Consider the following 27,951-nt stretch of genomic DNA (forward strand, 5'->3'; position numbering starts at 1 on the left):
AAAAAAAAAAACAAAAATACCAGTACTCAAACACACAATCAATTGCATGAGCTGTTGTAAGCCTACATTTCCAAAAAAGCACATAATAGGAGAATATGACAGTACCTGATTAGATTTGGTGCACTTTGAAAGTGAACCTCTTGTAATGTTCGCATTAGTCTGCACGCTCACAGAAATATGATTCAATTTTGACTCGGAAGGCAAACACTGTGAGCCCACTCTGACGGACGACACAAGACCGCCAACGTTACAGAAACCGTTACGAGAACACAGGGGCCATAATGAGAACTTTATGCATCCCATAAAAAGAGAAATATTTTATCCGATTCGTGCAACTGAATTTGTTGCTTGAGAAGATGCAGTTTCAAGATCAAAATAATAACAATACATTTAAATGTTAAATTACATTCTTCAAAATGAATTTAAGCTATATTATTGTTTTAAAACAAGTTTTTTTTAAAAGCAAATCCCTCAGGCAGACAACAGTAAAACAATGGGGAAGAAAAGTCAACAGTATCTGTAGAAAGTACCAAAACAACCCAGCTGAAAACAAGTAAATATCACTAAGTATCAGAATATGAGGTTGTACATTTCACTAAATACTGTTTAATGGATATGGAAGGACTCAATCCATGTGGTCAAACTACCACATTCAGCTGAGACGTATAATAATTGAACTGACAGCAAAAAGTGTATGTTGTATATTGGTGAAGTACAGGAGCCCATCAGAATAGGCAAAGCTACAATACGGGAATCTTAAGGCCTACTGAACAATTCACAAGGCAGGCACAGGATTACAAAGGTGCCATTAATATTTATAAACCTCTCTACTCATCAGAACTTTAATCTGTACCTGATCAAACATTGAAGCCCAATTTTGTTAGATAAAAATGTAAAACTACAAAAAGAAATATAACACTTTGAAGGATGGGAATGTGCTTCACACAAAAAATAAACACTATCACCAGTAGTACTACTTCTGATTCTGGACCAACCCCCCCCCCCCCGGCCTTAGTAAACATGTACATAAATTACAAGAAGTAAAAACAATAATGTCTGATTCCCTGACACATCCAGCTACAATGCAGTGGAAGAAAAATATAATTAACAGAATAAGGGTACCACAATTGTTCGCACCGTTGCTCAAATTTGAAACAGCAAAATTAAAGCTTACAATTCCCTTGCTACTGAAGACAAACAAGGTCATCTTCCTTTTGAGTGCAGCAATCATTTAAATAACCCGTACTTTCAATGCTGTTATCTCACTGATGTGGGGACTTCTGAAGCTCAATATTTGCCTGTACTGGGAACACTGTCATTCACAGACACAGTCAGTGTCAGGAAAATACATTAGCTCTCCAACAACTGCCGACACATCTCATAAAATGAGACTTTTTCATGAACAGAAAATGGAGCAGTGACTAGAGCTACTGTGTGTTAAGCTGCATTTCCACCTGAGCCTCTCTTATAACAAAAAGCTTCCTATAGACTATCATTAGTCTCCATTTCCTCTGCAGTGAAAGATCCATAGAGAAGCTGGACATATTAAAAAGTGCTGGCTGTTTTTTTGTTGTTTGTTTTTTTAACATGTCAGACTATTGAAATATATAGTAACCATGTTACACTGGCTGCCTCTGTCCATCTCAGTTATGTAGGTCTTTGTGCACACACACACAGAAAAAACGGAGCGGTCACAGTCAACGAGATGAAGCCTGGACAAAGTCTGGCATAGGCCTCTTCCCTCGGGGTGGTTTAGGGGTGAGAGCATTTCTAATCAGAAAAACTTCACCAACAATGCTTCTTCTGTTTATTTACTCTAGTTACTTTATTTACCCCAAACACAGAACTTATTTGGGCAGGATGTCAGCTATATTAACAGCTGTCAGGGCAGATTTTGCAAGTCATTTTAGATTTTTTTTCCCCATCTATTTTTTACTTAAGCCATTCTTGACCAATTTACTAGTTGACAGTCCCCTTGCTCTTATTTTGAAATATTAGTTGGCGTTAACCAGCTAGCCCCAGCCCTTCCAGTCCTATTTTCTGCCTTTCAGCAGGCTGACCAGAATTTCTCATCTCATGGACTCAGAATCCACAGTCTTGGACTCCATTTTTGTAGGTTTGTTTTTTCTGCTCTGTAGATGTGACCACTAACCACAAGACCACTAACAAACATCTGCAGCAGGTAGAGAGCAGCTCACATGTCACTACAGCTGAGAAGAGCAAAGACAATCATCTCCAAATGCAATTCAAGGAGGTGGATGTTTGTATCTGGACAATTCTGAAGCATGAACGACTCAGAAATCAACAATCGCTACAGCACGGTGTCGTGACATTATGTGTGGCGATATTGTATAAATACAGGCACATACAAGGGGACTTGAGTCAACTGGCTGCCAGCTGGATGTATTCTGGTTACATTCCTATAGAACGGGAAGGTTGCTGAGCACAAATGTGAATTTCTTTCTATCTATACAGCAACAGAGATTTGAGATTTTAAACAATTCACCACGGTTCATTTCTTGTATTATCAGAAATAGATTGCATGTAATTGTCAAGTTGACCCCATTCAATCGCAGACTGATAATAGACTGACCCTGTCTTGTGGCAACATTTACCGCAGGTTTTAGTGACAGTGTTGGTGTGCTTGACGGTCTCATTTTGTATCAAAAAAATAAATGGAGTTAGATAATGTTATCTTATTGGATAGAACTGTTACAAACATTTACTCTGAGGATGAAATTTGCAGTTTAAAAAAGGAAATAAATGGTTCAAATGTTTAAAAAATGATAAACGCTAAAAATAAAATAAAATAAAATAAAAAAATCACAGTAATATCTTATCGGAAGTAAAATACTGTAATAATAATATATTGTGGGGTGTCTGGTAGTACCCATCTAGTGGACAGATAGCTGAATATATCCGTTATTTATTTCTCCCAAAATATTTGAAAATTAAAAGAGTCAGAGGGGCACATTATATGAGACGCTATTTAATTTCATTTAAAAATGTGTGGGTGTGCATAATTTCTGGGCACATTTACAAAGGCACCCCTGGTACCACCACAATTACAATCCAATTCTGAGCAAAACACTGCACTCTCTAGCTTACTCAACCACAACTGCTCTCTTCATATATATTTTTTTAGATAAACCAGGCAGACAAACCAAGTCTGAGTATTGTGCTTAACAACAGTAATCTCTGATATAAGCCTTAAAGTAAGCAAAATAAGCAACTGCAACAACTTGAAGTAAGATGACTAAGATGGACTGGCTGAATGCTACAAGTTTAGTGCTGCAAACATTATTACCACTGTTCCTAAACCAAGGGAAAACACTGTTGCACAAACAAGAGCTTTTTGGAGGTAAACATTTCCCAGAGAATTTAATCTTTAGACCTTTGTCCCTTTGATGGAAACATACAGAGTCCTTTCAAAGGCTCCTAGTCCCTTAGGAAAGTTCCTATGGTGGAAACACAGCTTTACAGAGCAAAAAAAGGAGTGCTCTTCAAAGGTGGATTGGTATATTCTTTGTTCAAATGCATTAATTCCAAATTATATTATTTTGATTAAAGTTAATCCCTTAAATGCACTAGATGCTATAGTCCCTGCACAAGCTGGAAACAATGGTTTGTACCATACTACTGGCAGCACAGCTTGTAAGTGTGCCGGTACCTTTGTAGGAGCAATAATTCAACATTCTAGAAACCAGCTAAATCCTTGATACGCCTCCTCAGAGCAGGTGTATCCTATTCATATTATCTTCAGGGAATACTGCACTCAGTACCTTGTACCAACAGTACACGTACCATAAACAATATATGACTGGCTCTTAAAACTATCACAGGCAAGTTTCAGCCAGAGGGATTAAAACAGGGTGGATTCACACCTATCCAATCAGCAACAAGATCTTCGGGAGGTTTTGCGGTTTCCATGGAGATCAATAGTACTACTCAAGAGCGCATGATCAATCTGGTCCTCAGCAGCCAGAACCTCCCTGACAGCTGCCTCAAACGCAGCGGTGACATTAGTGTCATCTTTAGCACTGGTCTCAAAGTAAGGGCAGCAGCCGTTCTCTTCACACCAGGCCCGCGCTTCATCCTCCCCAACCTCCCTCTGCTCCATGTCTATCTTGTTGCCCAGTACCACAAAAGGGAACCGCTCGGGGTCTTTGACGTCAGAGTAGTACATGAACTCCTTCTTCCAGCTGCCCAGGTTCTGAAAGCTCTGCAGGTTGTTCACGGCAAATGTGAGCAGGCAGCAGTCGGCGCCTCGGTAGAAAGGTGTACGTAGTGACTTGAAGCGCTCCTGACCGGCTGTGTCCCATATTTGAAGAGTGACAAGGCGTCCATCCACTTCCAAGTCCCGATTAAGGAACTCCACGCCGATGGTGTGGAAAGACTGGGAGTCAAACCGGTCTGTGACATAGCGGTTCATCAAGGAGGACTTGCCCACTCCACCATCTCCCAGTAGGATTACCTTGAGCAGCAGGTTCTTCCCACTCATCATGCCACCCACCCAACTAGGCTCCTCACAGGGCTAAAGTCCTCCCCACTTGGTGGTAAACTGGGGTGAACCTAACCTAGAAACAGGAAGGGTGAAAACGAGATGTGGAAATTACTGCTGGTCATTGGGATGAAACATAATGACTTCTCAGAAAACATTTAAAAGCCAAAGCAGTCTGTGGGTTTGTGTCCGCTGATGATTCAGAGTAGGTAATTAGAGGAACAGTCAGCAGCCACAGGATAACTGTTATAACTTGGAAGTAAACCTTTCTGCGTAATTAAAACCACATGACAGAAGTGTAATGGTTGACTAGCTTCAGGGACAAAATGACGGGGTGAAGGACCGAGATGTCTTCCAAAGGTCTCTGGCGTAGAAAAATACAGGGTAGCAGACAGCCCTGCTGTTTACGACATGAAACTATAATACTGGCTAGTCCACACATTATGCACTACAGTGAACAGATGCCAACTACAGATTAGGAAGTAAAAATTAAACATTAAAGAAAACGGGGGGGTTTTTGTAGTACATCATGAGGAAAACCCCGACACCACAACCGGCTGACCATAAATCCACTCTACAGCACCACCACTGCACCTGCGCAAACCACAAATATGTACCAGCTTGCCAAACTGTGGCTATTGGAAAACAAAAACTCTCGCTGAACTCTCTTGTCGATGCTGTTTGTGAAACTGTCCGCAGAAGTGCTTCAGAGAAGGAGTTAAATGGGAACCGAAACAGGTAAGACTTCTAAATCACGCCATGCGAGACAGTAAAGCGGTTGTAATGTATACCGGCTTAGCAACCCTCCCATCAAACTAGCAAGCTAGCCGACTAGTCTGATGCCTTGTTGACATTCCATCCCGGTCAGGCTAACCGTTAGCTCTAATTTATATGCGGCTCAGAAGAGTTTTAAAAAGCGACGCAGTTACCAGTAGCGACTATTGCAGTGGGCTGGTGTTTTCAAAACTGAATGCATATCGTAGAAACATTTATTTCTACTTACCCTGCTTCTGGTAGGTAATATTGCGTGGCTGTCCCGCTACCCTACATCTGACTGAGATTCAGTGTCGTGACGTGCGCGCCCCATCGCGGACCTGCACGTGCACACCGCCCAAGCAAAGCGGGGTCCTAAAGCCCGTAAAATGAGCGGATACCCCAAATGATAAACAAACGGAAGTAAAAACTTAATCAAGCATTGCATTAATACACTAAATGCTAGTAATCTTAGTAGGCATCTTAGTAAAAAACATCATGCTTTGCTTTTTGTAAAACTGTGGGTTTGAAAATGAATGGATAACAACAATAATGATATTTTAGCGTTAGCCAAATAATTTTGGAAATTATCAGTACTGTTAATTTAGGGCATCTGTGACATAAATCGTACATTGGGTCGTGGGTAATCGTTTTGCTAAGAACTGTAAGTTTGTAACATTTTGCATTTGAGTTCAGTCTGAATAAAAGCTGGATTTATGAAAAATGTGCAAGAATTTTAGTAAATCTTACTATTTGCTTTGTCTCTTTCTACTTTGTTGTCCAAGCATAATTTACTTATTACCGATTTACTGATTATTTTCCAACCCATTTAAACCCAGAGCTGGACTTAATTTCCCTTCTCTAACAGTGGTTTAGTGACAACTATTCATTCTCTGAGATAACTAACCATCCTTCTTTTGACACATCTACTTGATGTGATGAAGTGGCCTTTCTGTCTCTCAGTAAACAAAACCAGATGCTCTGACCTGACAGTTGAGCTGATGTGGTTTTCACTTCAGGTCTGCTAAATGTTACTCTGGATGCATTTCATGGCACTGACCTCACAGGGGTGGCCCCCTCTGCTAATCTCTGTGTAACCATGATGTGAAACTGACTTCTGGCACTTTTTACTTACACAAAAATCTGAGAACTGAGTTCTATTGTGAGACTGATATTATTTTTGAAGATCAAATTATACAAACTCTTCAACTGCTCATTCCACTGTTGAAGTCTAAATATCTACCGTAGACTTTAAAGTTCCACGTTTGACCTGTGAAAACTGAAAACTGGATCATGATTGGTTCCCCGCCTCATTCCAAAGTCACAAAGTCATCTTTTAAGTATGAGTTTTAAACTCTGGCCTAATTTAATTTAACTTACATTAAACATTAATTTGATTTACATTAAATTTAACCGATATTAATTTAACTTACATTAAATCAAGTCAACCGAAAAACCATCCAATACTGGACACACAAAGCTGCCTCCTCATTTGGAGCAAGCTAATGGCTCAGTCACACGAGCCATTAGCTCATGAATTTCTCAGTGAAATTTCTCCCTTTAGCAGAAACTACGAACACATCCTGCAGTAACAAGCTTTATGCAAACGTTCTTCTGCACAGTCAAGCTCAAACCTCAAAAATGTAAAAGTAATAAAAATGCTTTTTTAAATGGGAAACATCAGATTTACACTAACATCCAAATCAAGATCTGCCAGTGTTGCACTGTAGTTAACAGCAGTAAAGGCGAACTCTTTTCTACTCAGCAAGACTGATGGCAATAAGCTGGCAATCTGTCTGCATTTATAAATTAGACAACAGTTATTAGCAAACCTTTGACAACCTCTCTCGGAGTTGGTCCAGGTCAGACTGTGACTGTTGCAGAAAGGTTGTCTCCTACCAGGTGACCTATGCAATCGTCTTGTGATCAAAAGTGGTCGTGAGAGTGCAACACCCTCAAGCTCTATGTAGCCATTTAGTTACCACAATCTCCAATTGGTTGCAGAATGTGACAAAAATTCAATACAATCACCAGGCAGCCACCATAGATGCAAGGAGATTACTGTCCCTTCCTTGTGACTGAGCCTTTACCTTACTCTGAATTAGGAGATAGCTTTGCAAGAAGTGTACCCACTGTGGCATGATTTTTCGGCTGAGCCGATTTAATGCAAGTTTCCTCAGATAATCTTATTTTAAGACATAAAGGACGTGTTATTAATTCTGCTAATGTTGTTTGCTTTTAGAATGACTTTTGTATTTGCTTAAAGTTCATAGAAATCTCTAGGGTTTTTTTTATCTTAAAACATATACTCTATGTTTTTATGTATGATTTGCTGTGTTTGTTGTGGCAAAATCCGTTAAGTATCAAAAGATTCTGAACTGAACCTGTCTGACCCAATCTTACTCCCGGGCTGTAGGTGGCGCTAGAGTGAGATGTTTTTGAGACCTAGAGAAGAAGAAGAAAATCAGGACTCTACAAAAAAAAAAAAAAGAAGTCAGCTGTTAACTGATGTTTGGGGCATCTTGTTAGCACTGCTCATCAAAGCGAGCTTACGTGAAAAGTAGCGCTAGATGTTTTATTTTGTAAGCTAAGAAAAAAGCCCCTTTCACGTGTTTCCCGCGGAGATGATGGTAGGAAACAGTGTGAATATTCCGATGTTTCTCCATGCTCTGAAAACACTGGCTCTGTAGAGTAAGTCGCTGGATTGTTTGCGTAGCGGATCGCATTTATACAACCGCATTTATAAAGAAAAACAATCATACTGCTGTCCCTACACAGTAATGTGGTGTTTATTTTGAATTTGTGTGTCTTTGTTCAATTCACCCCTGCAGATGGCGGGTAGGAGCAGACTACTGCCCTTTGCTTGTCTGGGGTTTTTCGGGGTCCTGTGCTGGGTCTGGGTCTCCTTTGCCTCCTTTCCAGATGACCAGGTGCTTCCCCTGGAGGCCTTGGATGCACTAGACCGAGGAGCCTTTCAGCCTCAGAGTGCTCTCTCAGAGATGGAGTTTTCCTCCGTGGTTTCATACAGAGGACCAGGGAACCGCGACCGTCGCAGTAACAAGGAGCTGCCCATTCTCCTCTGGTGGAGCGGTGGGCTGTTCCCACATTTTCCAGGCGACACTGAGCGCATTGACTGTGCCACGTCCTCCTGTCTGGTCACGAGCAATCGTAAGGTACCCGAGATACTTACCCTCCTAAAACACCTTTCATGAATCTCCTGCCTTGGACAGGAGGAAGATGCATGTACACATTAATAATAATTAGCTTCTCGGGTTGCTCTGCAACTAATCTTGGGTTTGATCTTGAAAGGTGCAGCTGTACAAACGGACAACATCTATCATCTTTTATGGGACAGACTTCCGGGCATATGAGGCGCCTCTCCCTCGTCTCCGCCACCAAACCTGGGCACTGTTCCACGAAGAGTCACCTATGAATAACTATGTCCTCTCTCATGGGCCGGGAATCCGGCTGTTCAATTACACCGCTACGTTTCGCAGGGAGTCAGACTACCCCTTGACCCTTCAGTGGCTTCCTTCTCTGGAGTACTTGCTGGAGCCTGTCGCTGTGTCCTTGGAAGAGAAGAACCGCCTGAGGAGGGAGGGTCTGGCTCCAGTGCTCTACATGCAGTCTCACTGTGATGTACCATCAGACAGAGACAGATATGTAAAGGAGCTCATGAAGTACATAAAGGTAAAGTGCAGAATAATTCAGCTGTGTAATAACCACAGTCAAAGAGATTATGGTCCTGTGTTTTTTGTTTTGTTTTTTTTAATGAAAGATATAGCGGTCCGTTACCCCTAATGTTTTTTTTCTGCTTTACACAAATGCCGAGATTCTTTCTCAGTGGTAAATATATCTTCTTATTTTATTACGCACTGCACAGCAGATAAAAATCACTAATCTTTGTGCTTCCAATTGCAATAGCAAATGTGTAAATGTTTTGTATAGAAAATACTCAGTGGAACAGCCAAATCTGTCATTGTGTAATAATTAATCTGTTCCCAGATATGCCCTAACTGTGTCTCCCATCTTTCCAAACATTATCTCTGTGTAGATCGATTCTTATGGGAAATGCTTGAACAACAAACCCCTACCAGAATATCTGGAGGACACAGCCACTGCTACCGGTGAAGAACCAAAATTCATGAATTTTGTGGCGCGCTACAAGTTCCACCTGGCTCTGGAGAATGGCCTGTGTCCAGATTACATGACTGAAAAGCTGTGGCGGCCTCTACACCAGGGGTGCGTTCCCATTTATCGAGGTGCCTCCGCGGTGGCGGACTGGATGCCCAACGACCGCTCGGTGATCATCATAGATGACTTCCCCTCACCCCAAGCTCTTGCCGACTTCCTCATACATCTGGACGAGAATGACGATGAATATGCTAAATATTTAAAGTTCAAGAACCCCAGCCGCATCACTAATACTCGTTTGCTAGAGTCACTGAAGACCCGCGAGTGGGGGGTGAATGACATGAGTAAACCCAACTACCTGAATGGATTTGAATGTTATGTATGTGACCAGGAGAATGCTCGATTAGCTGCAGAGCATGCACATAAAAAGGCCCCTAAGACAAATCAACCACCTCGGCCTAAAATGGCTAATAACTCTCACATGGGTTGCCCGCTCCCCAGTCCGGGATATGGAGACGTCAAAGACTTACCTTCAGATGATGGGTGAGTTTGTCTTTAAATGAACAACAGCACCAGGTGTGAACACAATTTTTTTTTTTTTTTTTTTCCCTGCACTGAAATGTGAACAATGTCCTGCGGGGAGTGAAATCGGTCTGTTTTAATAGTCTAATTAAAATATCCTCTGTGATGAGCCTAATCTGTTTGTTTATCTGTCTGCAGATGGTTGCAAATATGGCCTCAGGATTACTGGCAGAGCCTCGACCAAGCAGAGGGGCTGGAGTCTCTGATAAGACACAACGAGTCAGACCCTTCTCTGCTGTGGAAGCACATCCAAAGCATTGCTGTGAGCAGAGCCAAAGGAAAACACTGACACAGGCCTTGAAACAAACAGAGGATGGAGTCCGTCCAGGATTATAGGAGTGCCCCAGATTATGTATTCCCCCCTCTTGTTTAAATGAGGGAACGAAGTACACATTGCTCATAGTTTTGCACCCAAGCCAACCCCACCCCCTTTTTACCCATGTGAGTAGTTTAGTTATCCTGAAACAAATTTTGCTATTTTGTTGAGCTGACATTAAACTTTGCCTTCATCCCACGCTCAGTAATGGGAAAATAACATTCTAGACTTTTATAAGCGAATATTTTCCAACCGGTTTTATCACCGTAGCTGAGTTTCCATTATATTGCCCATAGTTAGTATTAACTACTTGGAGGACCATTGTCCCAAATGGACTTTTCATTAGACTGGGGCAGAGCCAAAGACTTGTCCTCTGTACTGTGGGAGCTCTGCCTAACTGTGTGTGAAGACCATCAAGACGGTAGCCAAATGACTGCATCAGCTTCTTTACAGTTACTCAGCAGGTAGCTGATGGCTATTAGCTAAAATCCCATTTAGATGCAAAGCTATTGTGACTATGCAAGGAAAATATTATTTTGCCAAGCAGAGGAGAGGTGCAAATGTAAATTTAGTACAACCTCGCATTGGGATGTTACCAGAGTTCTCAGGATCAGCTCAGCTTGGAAAAACTCTGATTTTTATGTTAGAATATCACCTTGTCTGACAATTTTCTGTTACATCATTTAGGATCATGTGCAATAACTACCAATCATTCTTTTCTGAAACACTCTTGACTCATGTATCTGGTAGCAAACTACTTTTATATGACATGGATACACCAGGATTATAGAAATTGTTTTATTTTGCTAACAAAGCATCATACATGCAAACACTATTTTGTATCAAGAAGAGCAAAAATTAAGTAAACATTTTGTAACCAAGTTCTTTTTTTTTTTATTTCCTATTGTTGCTAAATTCTTGTATCCCTCTCACCAGTATTAATCTGTTCACATCCGTGTGTGATGTTGGACAGACGTATCCTTCATAGTAAACCGAAGCAGATAAAGCTTTCACCACCATCAAAACACAACGCAAGGTTTTAAAATATGTCATTATCAAGTTTAAGAAATCATACTCGCCGGTCACTTTAAGCTACATTAATCAGGAGTTCAAACAAATGCAGTGCAAACTTTGAAAAAAAGAGCAGTTCTCGCTTTGTGCGCGAATTAACATGACAGAAAGGAGAGAGAGAGGAGGTCTGCGAAGCTCTTGATGATCAGATGGCCCTGTAGCAGGTCTCGCAGTGGACTTTCCCACCGTGCAGGAACATACTGTGGAGAAGGTCTCCCATGGGTTTCTTACACATATCACACTGAAAGATAAGAAAACCTCGTGATAACGCCTTGATGAGAAATGTTTGCAGGAAAACGATTTGAGCCACAAAAACGTAATTATCTGGTTAAACTTGCCTGGACTGGCAATAACAACAAATATGATTATTATTATTTAGGAAAAAAATTATTCATTGTATCTGACTAAATTACCTTGAAGCAGGAAGGATGGCAGTTGATGTTGAGGTGCTCAATGGTAATCTTGGCATCATTTCCCACCTGCTCTCCGCAGTATGTACAGGTAGATGACGGTGGGATCCTGGAGTAGCTGATTGAGAAAAGATAAGTTGATCACTGAATCAGGAACAGGTACAGTGCACTGAAGCTCAGTCTGGTTGAATAACAAGATATTTGGAGTCCTATGTGAGGGAAATTAATAAGTGTAAATAATCCTTGCTCAGCCTCTTAATGAGCAGGCTTGGTGGAATTTCTGCCCTTCTGCTTGCACGTATCTAGTTTTGTCAGTAGCAGAAATAACAAAGTGGGGGAGAAAGAGCTGCGGCTTATAGCTGTGGTTGCGGCTTTAAAACGCGTTTAGGGAATAGTCTTGTTTATGGAGGTGCCGTAGGGATAACCAAGAGGCTACACATGCTCAGCACTCGAAATATGTAACTGAAATATGTCAAATAGTGTAAACGGTAAAACAAATGCTAGTAGTTGCGATAGAGATACTAAAAGAAGGTGGTGAAATTTAAGCACCATGGCAACCCCCACAGACTCACATGTTAAAATAATAAAAAGGAAAAAAACAAAACGTGTTTACAACCTGGTACAAAAAATGTTTGTCTTTTTTATCTCCTTGAAAACTGCAGGTGCTCAGTCATAACTGCTATCTGTCTTCGAAGCAGAATCTCAGCTGATTCATGTCACTGAATTTCTCAACTGTGTCTACAGAATCTCTGTTTTTTGGAGCATTTTTTAGTCTGCCAAAATTGGATAAAATATGGCTTGCTTTGTGATTAACTGTACCAAACAGCAAGCCAACCAAGAAGCCTGTGCTCAAGTTGTTTTTCATTTGTTGTGTTTTTTAATTAGGTGAATTTCTAATACTCTTTTATTTTTGTCAGAGCTTATTAGCAGGTATCCAGAATTGTAAAATAGAGTTTATGGCTCCAACCTGCCAAACAGGCTATCAAAATACTGTCAATTTTGAATACAGGAAATAAAATGTAGCCAAAATGCCAAACAAGCATTTTAGCCCTTGCATGCTGTTTGAAGCCAACTTGACTTAATGTGACAGCAGTAAAAATACCTAAATATCATTCTCCATCTATTCTCCTCTGCTTATCCTTGTCATAGTTGCAGGGGGGCAGGAGCCTAGCCCAGTGTATGTATGTATGTGTACACACACATATATATATATATATATATATATATATATATATATATATATATATACACACACACACACACACACACACACACACACACACACACATACATTTGTGTATATATAGTTCAAACTTTGATAGAGAGACGTCTAGGTCTGGTTCAAAAGTGAATGTGCAGTATTTTCCTGCCATAGGCTAAAATGTTGCTCTGTAAGATTTATTCCTGAAACATGTTCAGATTTATAAACAGTGATTCCAGCTGAAGTACTTGAACTGTGAGAACTGAAAATGGACACAGTAGCAGCAGGTTAAACTTACACAGCTAAAAGGGTTTGAAGTGTAATTAAGAAGGAGTTTTGAGAAACCCATGAATACAGTTTAAATGACGTTAGTGGGGGGAAAAGCTGAACTGCCATTTAAAGAGCAAGAAGTGAAAGCAGTTAAAGTATTGAGAGAGAGGCAGAGCTCAGATTGTGTTATTACCTGGAGTAAAGAGATGGGCTGCTGTAAGAATAGCTGGTGGAGCTTGAAGTCAGGTAATCTGACCTACTATTGGAAACAAGATCAATGAGTAAATCATCATGAGGGCAGTGCTTTAAAGCAGTATTTTATATCAATATGGCAGTTGACTGTAAATAATTTATTGGCCCCACCTATTGAGCGTGTCTCTGGGGTTCTGCGTTGCATTGACATACTCCTTCACAAACACAAACGGCCTTAAAGGAGAGGCAAAAGGTGGGTTAATACACATAGCTAAAATATATACACAATTGTGGTCAGAGGTTTGCATATACTCATCATGGGTATGAATTTCATGATGATTTTTTTTTTCAAGGGTGGAATGATTGCATGACATACATCTTTAATGTCTTGAAAAAAATTGGATACACAACATAAAGATTTTAATAAGTAGTCCTAAAGCTTCAATGCCTTTTAACTTGACAAGCCAAAGCTCGCTAACTTCTCATTAGTGAACATGACTGACTGGTAGTTTCTCTTTGCCAGCATAAAAAGGATTTGTTTTAATAATACTCATTGGACTGACAAATACTCAGATGTTCACTGAGTTCCTTGGACTTTTCCATTGTTCCAAGAAGGAGAATTGTAGATTCACATAAGTTGAGAGCGTCTTTGGAAGCCATTTCTAAACAACCGCAGATTCCAGGTTTATCAGTTCAATCACCACTTTGCCAAAATCCAGAAGAAGACTCAAACTATCACAAATTGCTCCTGCTCCAAAATCGACATTTTCAAACTTGAGTGAAATTTGCGGTTGTCCTCATGAACAGATCAAATGCTTTTAGGAGAAAAAGATTTATGGCCAGACAAGACAAAGATTGAGTTATTTGGCCATAATGATGAGAGGTATATTTGGAGGAGTCAAAGGTGAGGCTTTCAAACCTAAGAACACTGTCAAGCATGATGGTGGTAGCATCATGCTCTGGGCTGGTTTGCTGCTAGTGGTACTGGTACACTGCACAAAGTGATTGGAATAATAAAGGAGGACTACCTCCAAATTCTTCACCTTTACATCCAACCAACAGCTAGATGGATTTAATGTGGACACAACTGGCTGTTACAACAGGACAATGATCCCAAACACACATCAAAACTGGTTTTGAATGGATAAGGCAGGCTAATATTATGGAATAAGCTTCCCAAAGCCTTGACCTCAGTCCTATTGAAAATTTGTGGAATAGGATTAAAAGCTGGGTCCTTGGTAGCAAACAATTTAAAATAACTCCAATTCTTTCAAGAAGAGCGGTCACATATCCAGCCAGAATTATTCCAGAAGATTGTTCATGTCTACCGAAAGCATCTGAGTGTAACTGGCTAAGGAACATTTAACCAAATATTAGTGGACGTGTATGTACATATGTCTGAGCCTGTGTATGTATACTTTTCAACAGTTCAAAGAAATAATTTAAAGCCCCAAATTATCTTGACGTTTACACCTGCCATGAGTGTATTCAGGATTTTGACCACAATTACATATGCTGTCAATCCAAATTAAATTTATAGTTTGTACAGTCACTCACTTTTTGGTTTCAGGTTCTGGGGTTTTGACTCTCTGCTCCTCTTCTCTTATGGTCCTGGAATAGGTATCAAAACTGGAGACATGCAACGTGCAGCAACATTAGTCTCATCTTTTACTCAATGATGGCATTACAGTGATGGGTTATAGAGAAAGACCCCACATCTGTCAAACGCAGCCCAGGAGATAATCACTTCTGCCACTGCTTGTTAATGACAGGCTGGTTAACGGGCTGTGATTTGACAAAAGGACATCTCTAATACACATCATTATTCTGACATCTGGAGGCTGATAATTAGAGGGAAGGAAATGAGGGCAAATTGAAAGACAATGGAAGAGCAGATCTTGTCATTCAACTTCAGTAATAGAGTTGAAATGGAAATCTGTCTAACCGGGTGTCATGATGGAGTTACGGGTAACTTTCACGGATAACTTTCAGTTGCTAACCATTTTCAGTTACGCCTACTAAAAATGGCTGCGTTACAAAGAGACAAAAGCAGATCCAGAAGGTGAAAGCGTAACACAAACCCACACGTGCTAAATATTCGATGGCGTGCATTTGTTTTTAGATACATTTCATAAAATAACCATTTATTCCACTCGTTGAAGAACAGGTAAATGTAAGTTTCATGCAACACCGCACCATTGCTCAAATTTCTAGAGGCATGAAAGGATTTAAAAAGAAAAAAAAGGGCAAGCCAGTGTTGTTACGAAAGTGAGAAAATCAACAGACGAGAGAGAAAATAACCCTCTGCATTACGCTGTCTGACTTTACAAGATCATAAACTTACCGATCCATGGAGGGCTCAGGCTCACTGCGTATCTCCCTGGAAAGTAAAGAAAACAGTGTTAGACTTTTATAGTAGGCTGAAGCAGTCAATAAGCTGGACGCAATCCAGTAAGCAAGACCGCTGCATTTTTAAAAAAATGTGTATGAAACTGATCTTTCTGGCTCACAGCTCCACTAGGGTCACGGTTTATTGACCAGCTGTGGTCTGCTTTATATAGTACTGCACCACTGCCTGATCTGAGGCCCTCCTCCCAAGCAGTGTGATTGTAACCTCCACTTATACATCTTCTCATGCTCTTAACCTGAGCCCTTCTAATCTCTACAGTTTTCAATCTCAATACGCAAAAAAACTCTTTTCCCTACCTGATGGTAGTGATGGTTGTGACCGTTTGTGTATCCTCAGTGCTACAAAAGAGACAAAATTCCTGCATTATAATGAGTTTGTACAGGTAAAGATAAGACAATATTAAAGTTTTAAAAGAAAAAAAAAAGAACAAGCTGAAAAAGTTAATTATTCTCCGACTGAGCCGGGAGGATGTTTCATCTTGTGTTCAGCTTTCTTTCAATTAAATGCTTGACAGCCACTGAATTTTAAGGTGCTATAATCACATCCTACTAAAATAGTTTCCAAAAGGTGCTTTAATGTGCATTTAATGAGCTCAACCATACCGAAGATACCTTCCCTGCTCCTCTTCTTGCTTCTCTTCTTCTTCTTCGTCGTCGTCCTCCTCCTCCTCTTCTGTGGGGATGGTATAGACAGTCGGTGATGTCCATCGGTCCCACGGAGAGTCATTCTCAAGGGACCTTGAAAACAAACAAAGACATAGCAGCATTGGAAGATGGCCGGTTCACATGATGTTTATTCTTCCAAAGACAAAAAAGGTAGAGGGGGGAGTGGGGGGGGGGGGGGGGGGTGTTTACCTCAGTTGTGAGGGAAAGTTGTAACAAATATATGTCTGACCTATTTTCATCAGCGCCAGTGCACAATGTCTTCCGACTCGGTGAGCAAGGCGCTGCAAGAGTCTCGCTACTTCACCGCGGTGAAAAGGGAGGAGGTTACAGAAATAAAAAGGAGCCAATATCCAAGATCACTTACTTCCTCTCAAACATGATGACTGTCTGTTGATCTTCAGCTTGGCCTTCTGCTTCTGGTTGCGCTTCTTGGCTGAGAGGGGAGAGACATTGAAAGGCTTTTAACACGCAATGGACACGGATGGGTGAAAGTAGATGAATGAAGCACAGAGTGTATAGTGTGGGGGTGCAAAAGTACATCAAAGCATGTCATCACCTCTCCTCTGTGTTCGACTCCTGGACTGTGTTGGTTTCCCATGACCGCTGAGTGCTGATGTTAAAACAGCCAAAGTGGGGAGAGATAGCAAGAGGGAGAGGGGGAAAGGATTTGGGAATTGTGACAGATGAAGCACATCAGACAACGCTCAAGCAGGAAGGTTTGAGAAAAAGATTTCTGTGGGTCTGCACTTTCCCTTCCACTCCCATTTCTCAATCATAGATTCGTCACAGAAGTATGCAGCTGAGTTGGTTCAATACCTTGTTTTGTCAGTGTTGAAAGGGATGATGTCATCTGCAAGGGACCGCAAGGCATTACTGCCCATACTGTCAGACACACAAGAGAGAAAGCCATCAGCATGGCTCACTCACGAGTATTTCTTTCTTTCGTTCTTTTTCTTACATTTGCAGTTTAGTTTCCTATAATGAATCATTTCAGGGGCAACTTTGTTTCAGGTGCCAGAGAACGTTTCTACAGATTTCCCAATGGCAGGCAATCTCCCTTTCCTCACAGTTCCAGTGTAATTGGTGTGTAACTGTATGAATGGGTGCATAAAAAACTCATTGTGGAGGACTTTGTAGAACCCCCTAATGCTAAAAATGTCCCCAATACTCACAATATTAATTTTTCTTAAGCTGAAACATGTAAGCAATAACAAACTTATTTTGTTTCTGAGCTCTTTTCCATTAAAGCAGGTAATGCACTAAAATTAAAATTAAAACAGAAAACAAATAAGTAAATCAGCTTGAGCATGTCAATAGATCCAGACTCCTGGTGCTTCTTGCATCACATCTACTGATTATGAATAACAATTCTCGCATTAGCTTACAAACTAAAGCAGTTGTAGTAATGAGGAAACCGTGTGCTAACATCGGCGCCACAAACAGAGGTTACAGTATCGAAAAAGGGAATTTGCATTATCATTCCCGTACCTGTTGATGGAACTATCAGAGAGGGGCTGGCGCAGGTCAGAGGAGCTGGAATAGAGAAAAGTGTCTCATAATCAGAAACTGCTGAATTATGCATGCTGAGATGCTATCTGTCTTGCAGGAAAACAGTCATAGCTCCAAACCAATATGATTACCTGTTAGGGGATGTGGTCCCTATCGGATATGGATCAAATGGATCAGCCGAGCTGAAAAACAATTTCACACTGATTTCACTCTCAATTGTCAGCGTTGCCCATCTTGTGTCGAAGGAATTCTGATCACATTGACTCATAATGGAAAGATTTAATGCAGTTTGAATGGTAAATAGAAACACGGAGGGACGTGGGGCAAAACTCAATAAAAATCAGAATCAGGATGTTGCTGACAAATGGAAACACTATTCCACTGCTGAACAGCAAAATCTGCGGACTTCAGGATTTCTTCACCTAAGATTAACCCTTGAACAATTACACCAACCCGGTCATTTATATTACCGAGCTGGAGTGAAACCGTGTGTTATTATTTACTATTTTTAAGCACACTGGTTTGCATGTGACATGTGACAGTAAATAAACTACCTTGATTTAGTGACTACGGTTGTCACTGTTGTCACACGTGAGCTCCAGGGATCCGCATTGTCCTCTTCACTGCACAGCGGTGAGATAGAAGTAAGGAGGGCGGTACGGATGAATGGCATGATGGGAATAGAAGAGAGGGCAAGTAAAGGTTAGTGTGGTTGTTCTCATACACTATTTAAAATGTCTGTCCTTTAGTAAAGCTCAAGATGCACTGAATTATTTAGCAATCACAAAAACCATCTGAATAAAGCACAGACTATAGCTTTGTATGCTGTCATGCTTTTTTAGGTAATGATCACAGTTTGGACATTTTAGTGACTCTGTGTCTCTGTGGGGTTTGCTGGCAGCATAGCTGCAGGCAGACTTGTTATAAATCATTACAAGCCGTGTGTATGGAATGCATTTCTTGGAAGGAACAGTTCTGCATAGATAGATAATTGTTTAAGAGCAGCCTGTCATCTCCCGCTACCTTTGTGTTTCTTTGGCTGTCTTGTCTGTCTGCTTCTCCTCCTCTTGCTGCATGCTGAGGCTGGTGGAGACAAAACAAAGCAGCAATACTAATCAGTACAGAGCATTCCCTTCTATTTCCAGTCGTGCTGCAGATGAAAGCTGGCTTTCCCTTTCAAAGTCAGTCGTTTCAGGAATTTGAGACTTTGGTTCTATTTAACGTGGAGCAGGAGGTTAAAATAGAAAATGCCAAACGGGAGCGGAGCCCTGCTTTGTGGATCAAACTGAAGGAGGGTTTATCAAAGTCTTTCAACTCAGCAAGTCGGGATCTTATTAATAATAAGGATGCATAAGCAAGGAGGGTGAGATGGGAGGAGAAGCCGGTCTGTCTCTTTCTCACCTGTGTGCCTCTGTGCCTCTTACAATGACATCATTTGCCAGAAGATCCAGAGTGCCGCTGGTCTTCACTGGGTTTGGCTTACTAAAGACATGAAACAGAAAATTGAAATATGGGGGAGAGTTCTCTTGAAACTCTACATCCAACTCTGGAAAGGTAAGCTGAGGTGGTATTTTGGTTTGCTACTGACAAGGAAGTTATTTTTACTCTTTTTTTTCTTAGGAGAAAGAATTCTTCCTCTACCTGTCCATTCCACCAAGCAGATCCTGACTCCAGCGTCCTGGGCTGGGGGGAACAGGTTCTGCTGGCTCCTCTGGACTGCAGATGTAGAAAGAGGAGAGGAAGAGGAAGCAGAGAAGTTGATGAACAAAGGGGGATTTACGATTCAGTGGAGATTTCAGAGCTAGAACAGGCCAGTTGAGGTAAAGGACGGGCAGATTATAAGAAGCCCAACAGTGCCACCTTGTGAGAGCTATTCAAATATTTGCCACCGTGACAACTTTTTAATTGCGCAATTGTAACAATGTATTTTTAACAAACCCATCACTGAAACCCAGGAGATCGTCTGTTATTGGTTCACAGTTGTTGAGCTCTGAATCTGGCTTCTGTTCAGCACTGCAGTACAGGAGAGGAAAAGATATATTAGTGCACCTGCTTTGGCAAGAAAGCATATATCTCTATATCAAATGTTTAAGTGCCACACTTAATCAGGCATAATTAGAGACACCCCTTGGTATCAGGCTTTTTGAGCGCCTGAAAATGAGATGTGCATTATTTTGTAATTACTTTGAAGTGAGCTCAGTGGCAGTTAGCCCTCATCAGTTTTCTTGCCAACACTGCTATGACAATAATGAGGAAGTTGTTGGTTTTATACCTGTTCTCTGTGGGGTGATCGTCCGCAGAGTCTCCTTTTTGGTTTGCCAGGGCTTCCTCATCATTCTTAAAGCTACTGAGGAAAAAGAAAAAAAAACAAAAGCTCTTATTATCAGATGGCATATTGTTGAGGCTGTGGGAACTAATGTGTCACTGCATTTCTGGTTTCTCCGGCTTTCATCTTTCTCTTCTGGAAGTACCTGGATGAACTGGTGTCGAAAGAAATCAGAGTGTTGGACAGAGCAGGGAGCGTGTCAGCAGCGGAGCTGTGAAACAAGATGGACAACAAACACATCACATTCCAGAGCAGCTTTGAATTACACATGTGAAAGAATGAGAGCAAACACACCTAAACAAAGAAAACCACTTAAACCACTGAAAGCATATTTTCATAACAACCATAGCTTTGCTTACAAATCATGCTCGAGGCTCATTATATACGTAGGTAGTTTTATGTTATATTGCTGGAGTGGTAGAAGCAGTATTAAGAGCTTTTACTTAAGAAAATAAAAGTAAAATTACATCCGGAGAAATATTTCCAGCTAAAACAGCTTTAAATACTCCAAAGTAAAACTACTCCAGGCAGATGAATGGTCCCTGTGAGGTTTTTATTGCTGTACTCTACATTACTGGAGCACTAGAAAGGACACATTAATGTGCAAGGAGAATTTTACTCTTGGAGCTGGTCTAAGTGGAAGTAATTTAGCTTCCGTTTCTAATGTTTCTTAGTGTGATCTTTAACAATCCACTGAATAAAATTATACTATGTTGATCTTTGTCTGTAAAATACCAAACCAAATGCCATATAAAGCAAATAGTAAGTTAATAGGTTATATAAGCTTAAATAAATTGTTATGCGCAATTATAGATCAACACAGTTACATTAAAGTGCAAATTCATTCAAGAGCTAGTAACATAACACCTGAGTTTATTCCATTCCACCTGTTGATGCTACAAAATGTGCCAGGACTGAATGGAAATCTGACCTTGGTTTTGGAGGCAATTTAGTCTGTGGCTCTGGTTCCATTTTGGGTTCAGGTTTTGTGTTCAGTCCAGATTCTGTTACAGCAGGCACTGGGACAGGTGACTTGGTGACAGTGGAGGTTGGGACAGAGGACACTTTAACATCTGATTTTTCAGGGGTTGAAGCCACATCAGGGGACACAGGAGCAGGCGACTTGGTGACAGTAGAGGTCGGGACAGGAGACACTTTGACATCTGATTTTTCAGGAGTTGAAGTCACATCCGGGGACACAGGTGCAGGTGACTTGGTGACAGTGGAGGTTGGGACAGTGGAGGTCAGGACAGGAGACACGTTGACATCCGATTTTTCAGGAGTTGAAGTCACATCAGGGGACACAGGTGCAGGTGATTTGGTGACAGTGGAGGTTGGGACAGTGGAGGTCGGGACAGGAGACACTTTGACATCCAATTTTTCAGGAGTTGAAGTCACATCCGGGGACACAGGTGCAGGTGACTTGGTGACAGTGGAGGTTGGGACAGTGGAGGTCGGGACAGGAGACACGTTGATATCCGATTTTTCAGGAGTTGAAGTCACATCAGGGGACACAGGTGCAGGTGATTTGGTGACAGTGGAGGTTGGGACAGTGGAGGTCGGGACAGGAGACACTTTGACATCTGATTTTTCAGGAGTTGAAGTCACATCCGGGGACACAGGTGCAGGTGACTTGGTGACAGTGGAGGTTGGGACAGTGGAGGTCGGGACAGGAGACACGTTGACATCCGATTTTTCAGGAGTTGAAGTCACATCAGGGGACACAGGTGCAGGTGATTTGGTGACAGTGGAGGTTGGGACAGTGGAGGTCGGGACAGGAGACACGTTGACATCTGATTTTTCAGGAGTTGAAGTCACATCAGGGGACACAGGTGCAGGTGATTTGGTGACAGTGGAGGTTGGGACAGTGGAGGTCGGGACAGGAGACACTTTGACATCTGATTTTTCAGGAGTTGAAGTCACATCCGGGGACACAGGTGCAGGTGACTTGGTGACAGTGGAGGTTGGGACAGTGGAGGTCGGGACAGGAGACACGTTGACATCCGATTTTTCAGGAGTTGAAGTCACATCAGGGGACACAGGTGCAGGTGATTTGGTGACAGTGGAGGTTGGGACAGTGGAGGTCAGGACAGGAGACACGTTGACATCCGATTTTTCAGGAGTTGAAGTCACATCAGGGGACACAGGTGCAGGTGATTTGGTGACAGTGGAGGTTGGGACAGTGGAGGTCGGGACAGGAGACACGTTGACATCCAATTTTTCAGGAGTTGAAGTCACATCCGGGGACACAGGTGCAGGTGACTTGGTGACAGTGGAGGTTGGGACAGTGGAGGTCGGGACAGGAGACACGTTGACATCCGATTTTTCAGGAGTTGAAGTCACATCAGGGGACACAGGTGCAGGTGATTTGGTGACAGTGGAGGTTGGGACAGTGGAGGTCGGGACAGGAGACACTTTGACATCTGATTTTTCAGGAGTTGAAGTCACATCCGGGGACACAGGTGCAGGTGACTTGGTGACAGTGGAGGTCGGGACAGTGGAGGTTGGGACAGTGGAGGTCGGGACAGGAGACACGTTGACATCCAATTTTTCAGGAGTTGAAGTCACATCGGGGGACACAGGTGCAGGTGATTTGGTGACAGTGGAGGTTGGGACAGTGGAGGTCGGGACAGGAGACACTTTGACATCTGATTTTTCAGGAGTTGAAGTCACATCCGGGGACATAGGTGCAGGTGACTTGGTGACAGTGGAGGTCGGGACGGTGGAGGTCGGGACAGTGGAGGTCGGGACAGTGGAGGTCGGGACAGGAGACACGTTGACATCCGATTTTTCAGGAGTTGAAGTCACATCAGGGGACACAGGTGCAGGTGACTTGGTGACAGTGGAGGTCGGGACATTGGAGGTCGGAACAGTGGAGGTCGGGACAGGAGACACGTTGACATCTGATTTTTCAGGAGTTGAAGTCACATCAGGAGACACAGGTGCAGGTGATTTGGTGACAGTGGAGGTCGGGACAGGAGACACTTTGACATCTGATTTTTCAGGAGTTGAAGTCACATCCGGGGACACAGGTGCAGGTGACTTGGTGACAGTGGAGGTCGGGACAGGAGACACTTTGACATCTGATTTGTCAGGAGTTGAAGACACATCAGGGGACACAGGTGCAGGTGACTTGGTGACAGTGGAGGTCGGGACAGTGGAGGTCGGGACAGAAGACACTTTGACATCTGATTTTTCAGGAGTTGAAGTCACATCCGTGGACACAGGTGCAGGTGACTTGGTGACAGTTGAGGTTGGGACGGTGGAGGTCGGAACAGTGGAGTTCGGGACAGGAGACACGTTGACATCTGATTTTTCAGGAGTTGAAGTCACATCCGGGGACACAGGTGCAGGTGACTTGGTGACAGTGGAGGTTGGGACAGTGGAGGTCGGGACAGGAGACACTTTGACATCTGATTTTTCAGGAGTTGAAGTCACATCCGGGGACACAGGTGCAGGTGATTTGGTGACAGTGGAGGTTGGGACAGTGGAGGTCGGGACAGTGGAGGTTGTGACAGTGGAGGTCGGGACAGGAGACACTTTGACATCTGATTTGTCAGGAGTTGAAGACACATCAGGGGACACAGGTGCAGGTGACTTGGTGACAGTGGAGGTCGGGACAGTGGAGGTCGGGACAGAAGACACTTTGACATCTGATTTTTCAGGAGTTGAAGTCACATCCGTGGACACAGGTGCAGGTGACTTGGTGACAGTTGAGGTTGGGACGGTGGAGGTCGGAACAGTGGAGGTCGGAACAGTGGAGTTCGGGACAGGAGACACGTTGACATCTGATTTTTCAGGAGTTGAAGTCACATCCGGGGACACAGGTGCAGGTGATTTGGTGACAGTGGAGGTCGGGACAGTGGAGGTCGGGACAGGAGACACTTTGACATCTGATTTTTCAGGAGTTGAAGTCACATCGGGGGACACAGGTGCAGGTGACTTGGTGACAGTGGAGGTCGGGACAGTGGAGGTTGTGACAGTGGAGGTCGGGACAGGAGACACTTTGACATCTGATTTTTCAGGAGTTGAAGTCACATCGGGGGACACAGGTGCAGGTGACTTGGTGACAGTGGAGGTCGGGACAGGAGACGTTGCAGTGGTCGACTCAGGGGACTTTTGATTAGATGATATTGGGGGTTTTGATGGTGGCGAAAGATCAACCAGAGGCGTTTTAGTCTGCCCAGACTCTTTGGGTTGTGGCTCTTTAGAGGCTACTTGAAGACAATCTTTGATTAGTTCAGGGAGGGGAGCAGCCACCTTGGTGTCAAAAGTTGGCTGTTCTTGTGTAACAGACACTTGAGGGGTCTCTTCTTTTGCAGGCTCTGGGGTGGCCTTCTTCTCCAACTTTGGAGCAACCGGCTCATTAACACTCACAGCAGCAGCTGTCTTAGTGCTGGTGTCAGCACTGTAAACCACAGAGATAATGAATCAAACTCAAATCACGTGTTGCACTGGAAATAGAAACATGGTGCGGGATTTACATTTTCTGAGGTTCGGGCGCAGGCTTGGATGCAACAGATGTGACAGGAACAACAGGGGATGGCAGCACAGTGCTGGCAGGTGCAGGAGTCTCAGAAGGCTCATCATCATCAGTAATCTCCACCCTGCACATTTTTAGTCAACCACATGATGGCACAAGTAGAAATGCATGCAAGTGTAGAGCACATATTTCACATATCTTTTCTTTTTGCCTCTAGGAAAAAGGGCTTACCTTGTAGCCACAAATGCTGGACTGCTATTGCTGAGCGATGTGTCAGGCGTTTCTTGAGACCTTAGAGTTTTGAACACAAAGCCTGTGTGAATGCCTCCGTAAGTGCTCAGCAAGGCACGTCAATAAAAAGAATTTCCCACTGCATGGGAAGTTTTAAACATATGCACTGTTCTTTTATGAAAGCATTACAGAAACATGCTGTATCTCAAGATAAGCATTAGAATAGTGGCATGAGAAAATACGTACTCGTATTTCTTTGCAGCTGAAAGCACGTAAGACCGTTGCCTGGCTGCAGATTTCGTCAGAACATTACTGGCTTTCTCCGTCCTGCAGAATGAATCAGAATAATGTTAATGTAATCTCTTTCCCGGGTGTCTAACTTCAGGACGCAAGGAGAGTCTTACCGCTTCTCCAGCTCCTCGAGGCTAAGCTGGCCCTCCTGTTTCTCTGCAGCAGACCGCACAGTGTGGGGGGCTCTGAGGAACAGAAGCACAAACATGCACCTTGTGAAAAGACTCTCATCCAGCTGCCAGCAGTTAAACTGGGAATCTGAATTTACGTTTGCTCACATTTTCTTGTAGGTCTCTGAAGGCTTTTTGTTGAATTGCGGTGTTTTGCTGCAATAAAACCAGATAATAAGTAATGGAGGAAAGGTCAAACTGCTTGTCGAAGCTGTGTGGTTCAGCTGCTCTTACCTAAAGCCGTTAGATGGTGAGGATGGAGGAGGCTTGTCCACTTTAGTGAAAACACCCCTGAAGAAAAAGAAAGAAAGTCCTGAACAAGCCCTTATTTCTTTATACAGTTTGTGTGTGTGTGTGTGTGTGTGTGTGTGTGTGTGTGTGTGTGTGTGTGTGTGTGTGTGTGTGTGTGTGTGTGTGTTTCTTTTTAAGTGTTCACTATGATGGTGACTGAGACTCCACTTTGGCTGACTAAAATCTCTGTTTTATAAATATATATGTTTCTATATGCTTTGTGGTAAACGTATTTTATAACCCAGATGGTGGTGCTCAGAATATCAGAAGCCTTTCTCTTACCTGATAAGGTATCCGGATGTTGGCTGCCTAAACTCAAAACAGAGACTTGTTATCAGCACAGTCATGTTTCAAAGAACTGCAGATAAGCCTATGATATTAAAAACCTGGGTTTACCTCTCCGTGTCAGACTTGGTTGGTGGCGGAGTAGAATTTGTTGGCGAAGACACTGGACTGGTGTCAGCAGGGGCTCCGCTCAGACGGCTGGCTTTAACTTCTGCTATCCTGCAATGGAATTTGGTTTTATCTTATTTTCATTTATTTCCTATGTGACAGAGTAGATGATAACGGGATGATGGGTATCGTGCTTAAACAGGGGTGTTTACCATGGTTTCTCCTCTTGCGTTTCATCCTTAGAGTCATTGCTGCGTTGCAACCAGCTGGCGTCTCCCCTCAGCCTTGTCCGGACTTTGGTGGTACGCAGCACGGACGCTCTGTCTCCCTCTGAGATACAAACATGTGCATATCACACACCCGCACACAAGCTCACATTTGAGATATGATACACACTATATGCTGCATCATAATGACAGCTTAGTAATTGTCTGCTTGATATCTTCTAAGATATACAGTCCCCCTTTGAGCCAGAAGACACTATATCATCAACCACTTGTAGTTTGCCTTAAATCAGGGTAATAAGTGAATTTATAGCCAAGAGCCCGGCACAGATGCATAATACTCCCAGCTTTTATTGGAGGAAACACATCATCTCACATTAAAATCAAAATCTGCTCACCTTTTGACATGCTTGTTTCACGGGGTTCTCGCTCTCTTCTTTTTTCTCTTTTCTTTGCAGGCCACTAAATTATAGATAATTCAGAGAGATGATTGGCATCTTGTAAAAATTAGGCGTATGATGTGAGCAGCGAGTTGCAACTTTGTTCCCACACTATGTCCCCTCCCATTGAGAAACATGTGCTGTGTCAAACATTCCTCAGTTTCATCCTTAAAACATGCAGACGATCCTGTCTGTCCACTTTCCAAAATATGCAGCGATTGACCAAATATGAATGGACGCAGATAGGCATTCTGTGTATCTGACACTCTGTAACAATATAAACTGGCCCACATAAGATTAACCTGATTACACAAATATCGCTTTCTATTCGCTCATTTCCAAATGACCTGAGCCCCAGCTATTTAGGATCAGAAAACAGAAACGAGTTGCTCAGAGGCAAGCCTACGTCCTCAGGGGAACTTCAGTAGAAAGGGGAAAATACTAATGAAACAATCACAAGTGTACCCTTATCTGAAAGTAGACACAGAGTAGAGCTTATGCAAAACTGTGGAGTATTGTTAAAGTCAGAATGCAAATATCACTTTTTAAAAAAAGTCCTTCCTTAGGCTGTGAATTCATTCCCTTTGGAGTAAGTCGGCGCAATATCTCTTGAGGATTTTCCTGAATATTGGTGACAAAACAAACTGAGGGCTCAGAGACCATATTTATCTTCGGTTTAGCACATCAGTCTATAAGAGATAAATGATTAATGAAAGCCAATAGCATTTTAAAGCAAGCCCCGAGCACGATAGGAAGCAATCATGGCAAAGAAACATCCAGAAAATGAGAGGGCAGACACTCATAGTGAACACTTTCAACAAACAGTTTATATAACCCAACCAATCCGATCACTCTGACACTTTTAAAATACACAAAATATCATGTCATGAATAAGTGAACACCAGAGTTCCTACCTGCTGTCACTTTATATCCAGCACAGGAAGATTTGTTGAGGATCTGTGTCCTAGTGAGTGTGGTTGGTGTGAACAGAGGAAAAGTCTTTCTCTGTCTAACAGGTGTCTCAGCCCGACGTATTAGCCAACAGGTACAGGCGTGAGCACTAACAAGCCCAGCCAGTCAAGGGAGGT

The 27,951-nt window shown here is 42.5% G+C and overlaps 3 protein-coding genes across 7 annotated transcripts; 1 reads left to right on the plus strand and 2 right to left on the minus strand.

Annotated features, from left to right (window-relative positions):
• Positions 1 to 939: 939 nt before the first annotated feature.
• Positions 940 to 5,608, minus strand: rab9b (RAB9B, member RAS oncogene family). The gene is made up of 2 exons (XM_085422485.1): positions 5,505 to 5,608; positions 940 to 4,577 (listed from the first exon to the last, which is right to left on the minus strand). The coding sequence occupies exon 2, from the start codon at positions 4,502 to 4,504 to the stop codon at positions 3,893 to 3,895; it is 612 nt and encodes a 203-aa protein (XP_085278611.1). The 5' UTR covers positions 4,505 to 4,577; positions 5,505 to 5,608; the 3' UTR covers positions 940 to 3,892.
• Positions 5,609 to 7,713: 2,105 nt separating this feature from the next.
• On the plus strand, positions 7,714 to 11,167 carry pofut4 (protein O-fucosyltransferase 4). 3 transcript variants are annotated; one of them, XM_085422440.1, is made up of 5 exons: positions 7,714 to 7,884; positions 8,086 to 8,427; positions 8,564 to 8,944; positions 9,309 to 9,931; positions 10,109 to 11,167. In XM_085422440.1, the coding sequence occupies exons 1-5, from the start codon at positions 7,879 to 7,881 to the stop codon at positions 10,257 to 10,259; spliced, it is 1,503 nt and encodes a 500-aa protein (XP_085278566.1). In that variant the 5' UTR covers positions 7,714 to 7,878; the 3' UTR covers positions 10,260 to 11,167. The 3 variants fall into 3 exon arrangements, with proteins under 3 accessions (XP_085278566.1, XP_085278582.1, XP_085278575.1); XM_085422456.1 differs by having other exon boundaries at positions 8,570 to 8,944; XM_085422449.1 differs by having other exon boundaries at positions 7,715 to 7,945.
• znf185 (zinc finger protein 185 with LIM domain) lies at positions 11,071 to 27,935 on the minus strand. Of its 3 annotated transcripts, none has more exons than XM_085422428.1 (32): positions 27,778 to 27,935; positions 26,822 to 26,885; positions 26,412 to 26,529; positions 26,203 to 26,310; positions 26,089 to 26,115; positions 25,750 to 25,806; positions 25,624 to 25,671; positions 25,459 to 25,530; positions 25,301 to 25,381; positions 25,055 to 25,114; positions 24,825 to 24,947; positions 21,272 to 24,748; positions 20,486 to 20,551; positions 20,287 to 20,358; positions 19,953 to 20,027; positions 19,656 to 19,730; positions 19,416 to 19,496; positions 19,038 to 19,097; positions 18,569 to 18,637; positions 18,146 to 18,196; positions 17,994 to 18,038; positions 17,322 to 17,387; positions 17,062 to 17,115; positions 16,870 to 16,938; positions 16,443 to 16,577; positions 16,137 to 16,178; positions 15,775 to 15,810; positions 14,988 to 15,059; positions 13,602 to 13,664; positions 13,432 to 13,497; positions 11,771 to 11,885; positions 11,071 to 11,598 (listed from the first exon to the last, which is right to left on the minus strand). In XM_085422428.1, the coding sequence occupies exons 2-32, from the start codon at positions 26,829 to 26,831 to the stop codon at positions 11,503 to 11,505; spliced, it is 5,589 nt and encodes a 1,862-aa protein (XP_085278554.1). In that variant the 5' UTR covers positions 26,832 to 26,885; positions 27,778 to 27,935; the 3' UTR covers positions 11,071 to 11,502. The 3 variants fall into 3 exon arrangements, with proteins under 3 accessions (XP_085278554.1, XP_085278547.1, XP_085278537.1); XM_085422421.1 differs by having other exon boundaries at positions 13,432 to 13,494; positions 20,287 to 20,361; XM_085422411.1 differs by having other exon boundaries at positions 20,287 to 20,361.
• Positions 27,936 to 27,951: the final 16 nt, after the last annotated feature.

The sequence above is a fragment of the Rhamphochromis longiceps genome, linkage group LG2 (assembly GCF_057381845.1).
Source record: "Rhamphochromis longiceps isolate RC_006_pf linkage group LG2, R_longiceps_female_GT1.1, whole genome shotgun sequence".
Classification (NCBI taxonomy): Eukaryota; Metazoa; Chordata; class Actinopteri; order Cichliformes; family Cichlidae; genus Rhamphochromis; species Rhamphochromis longiceps.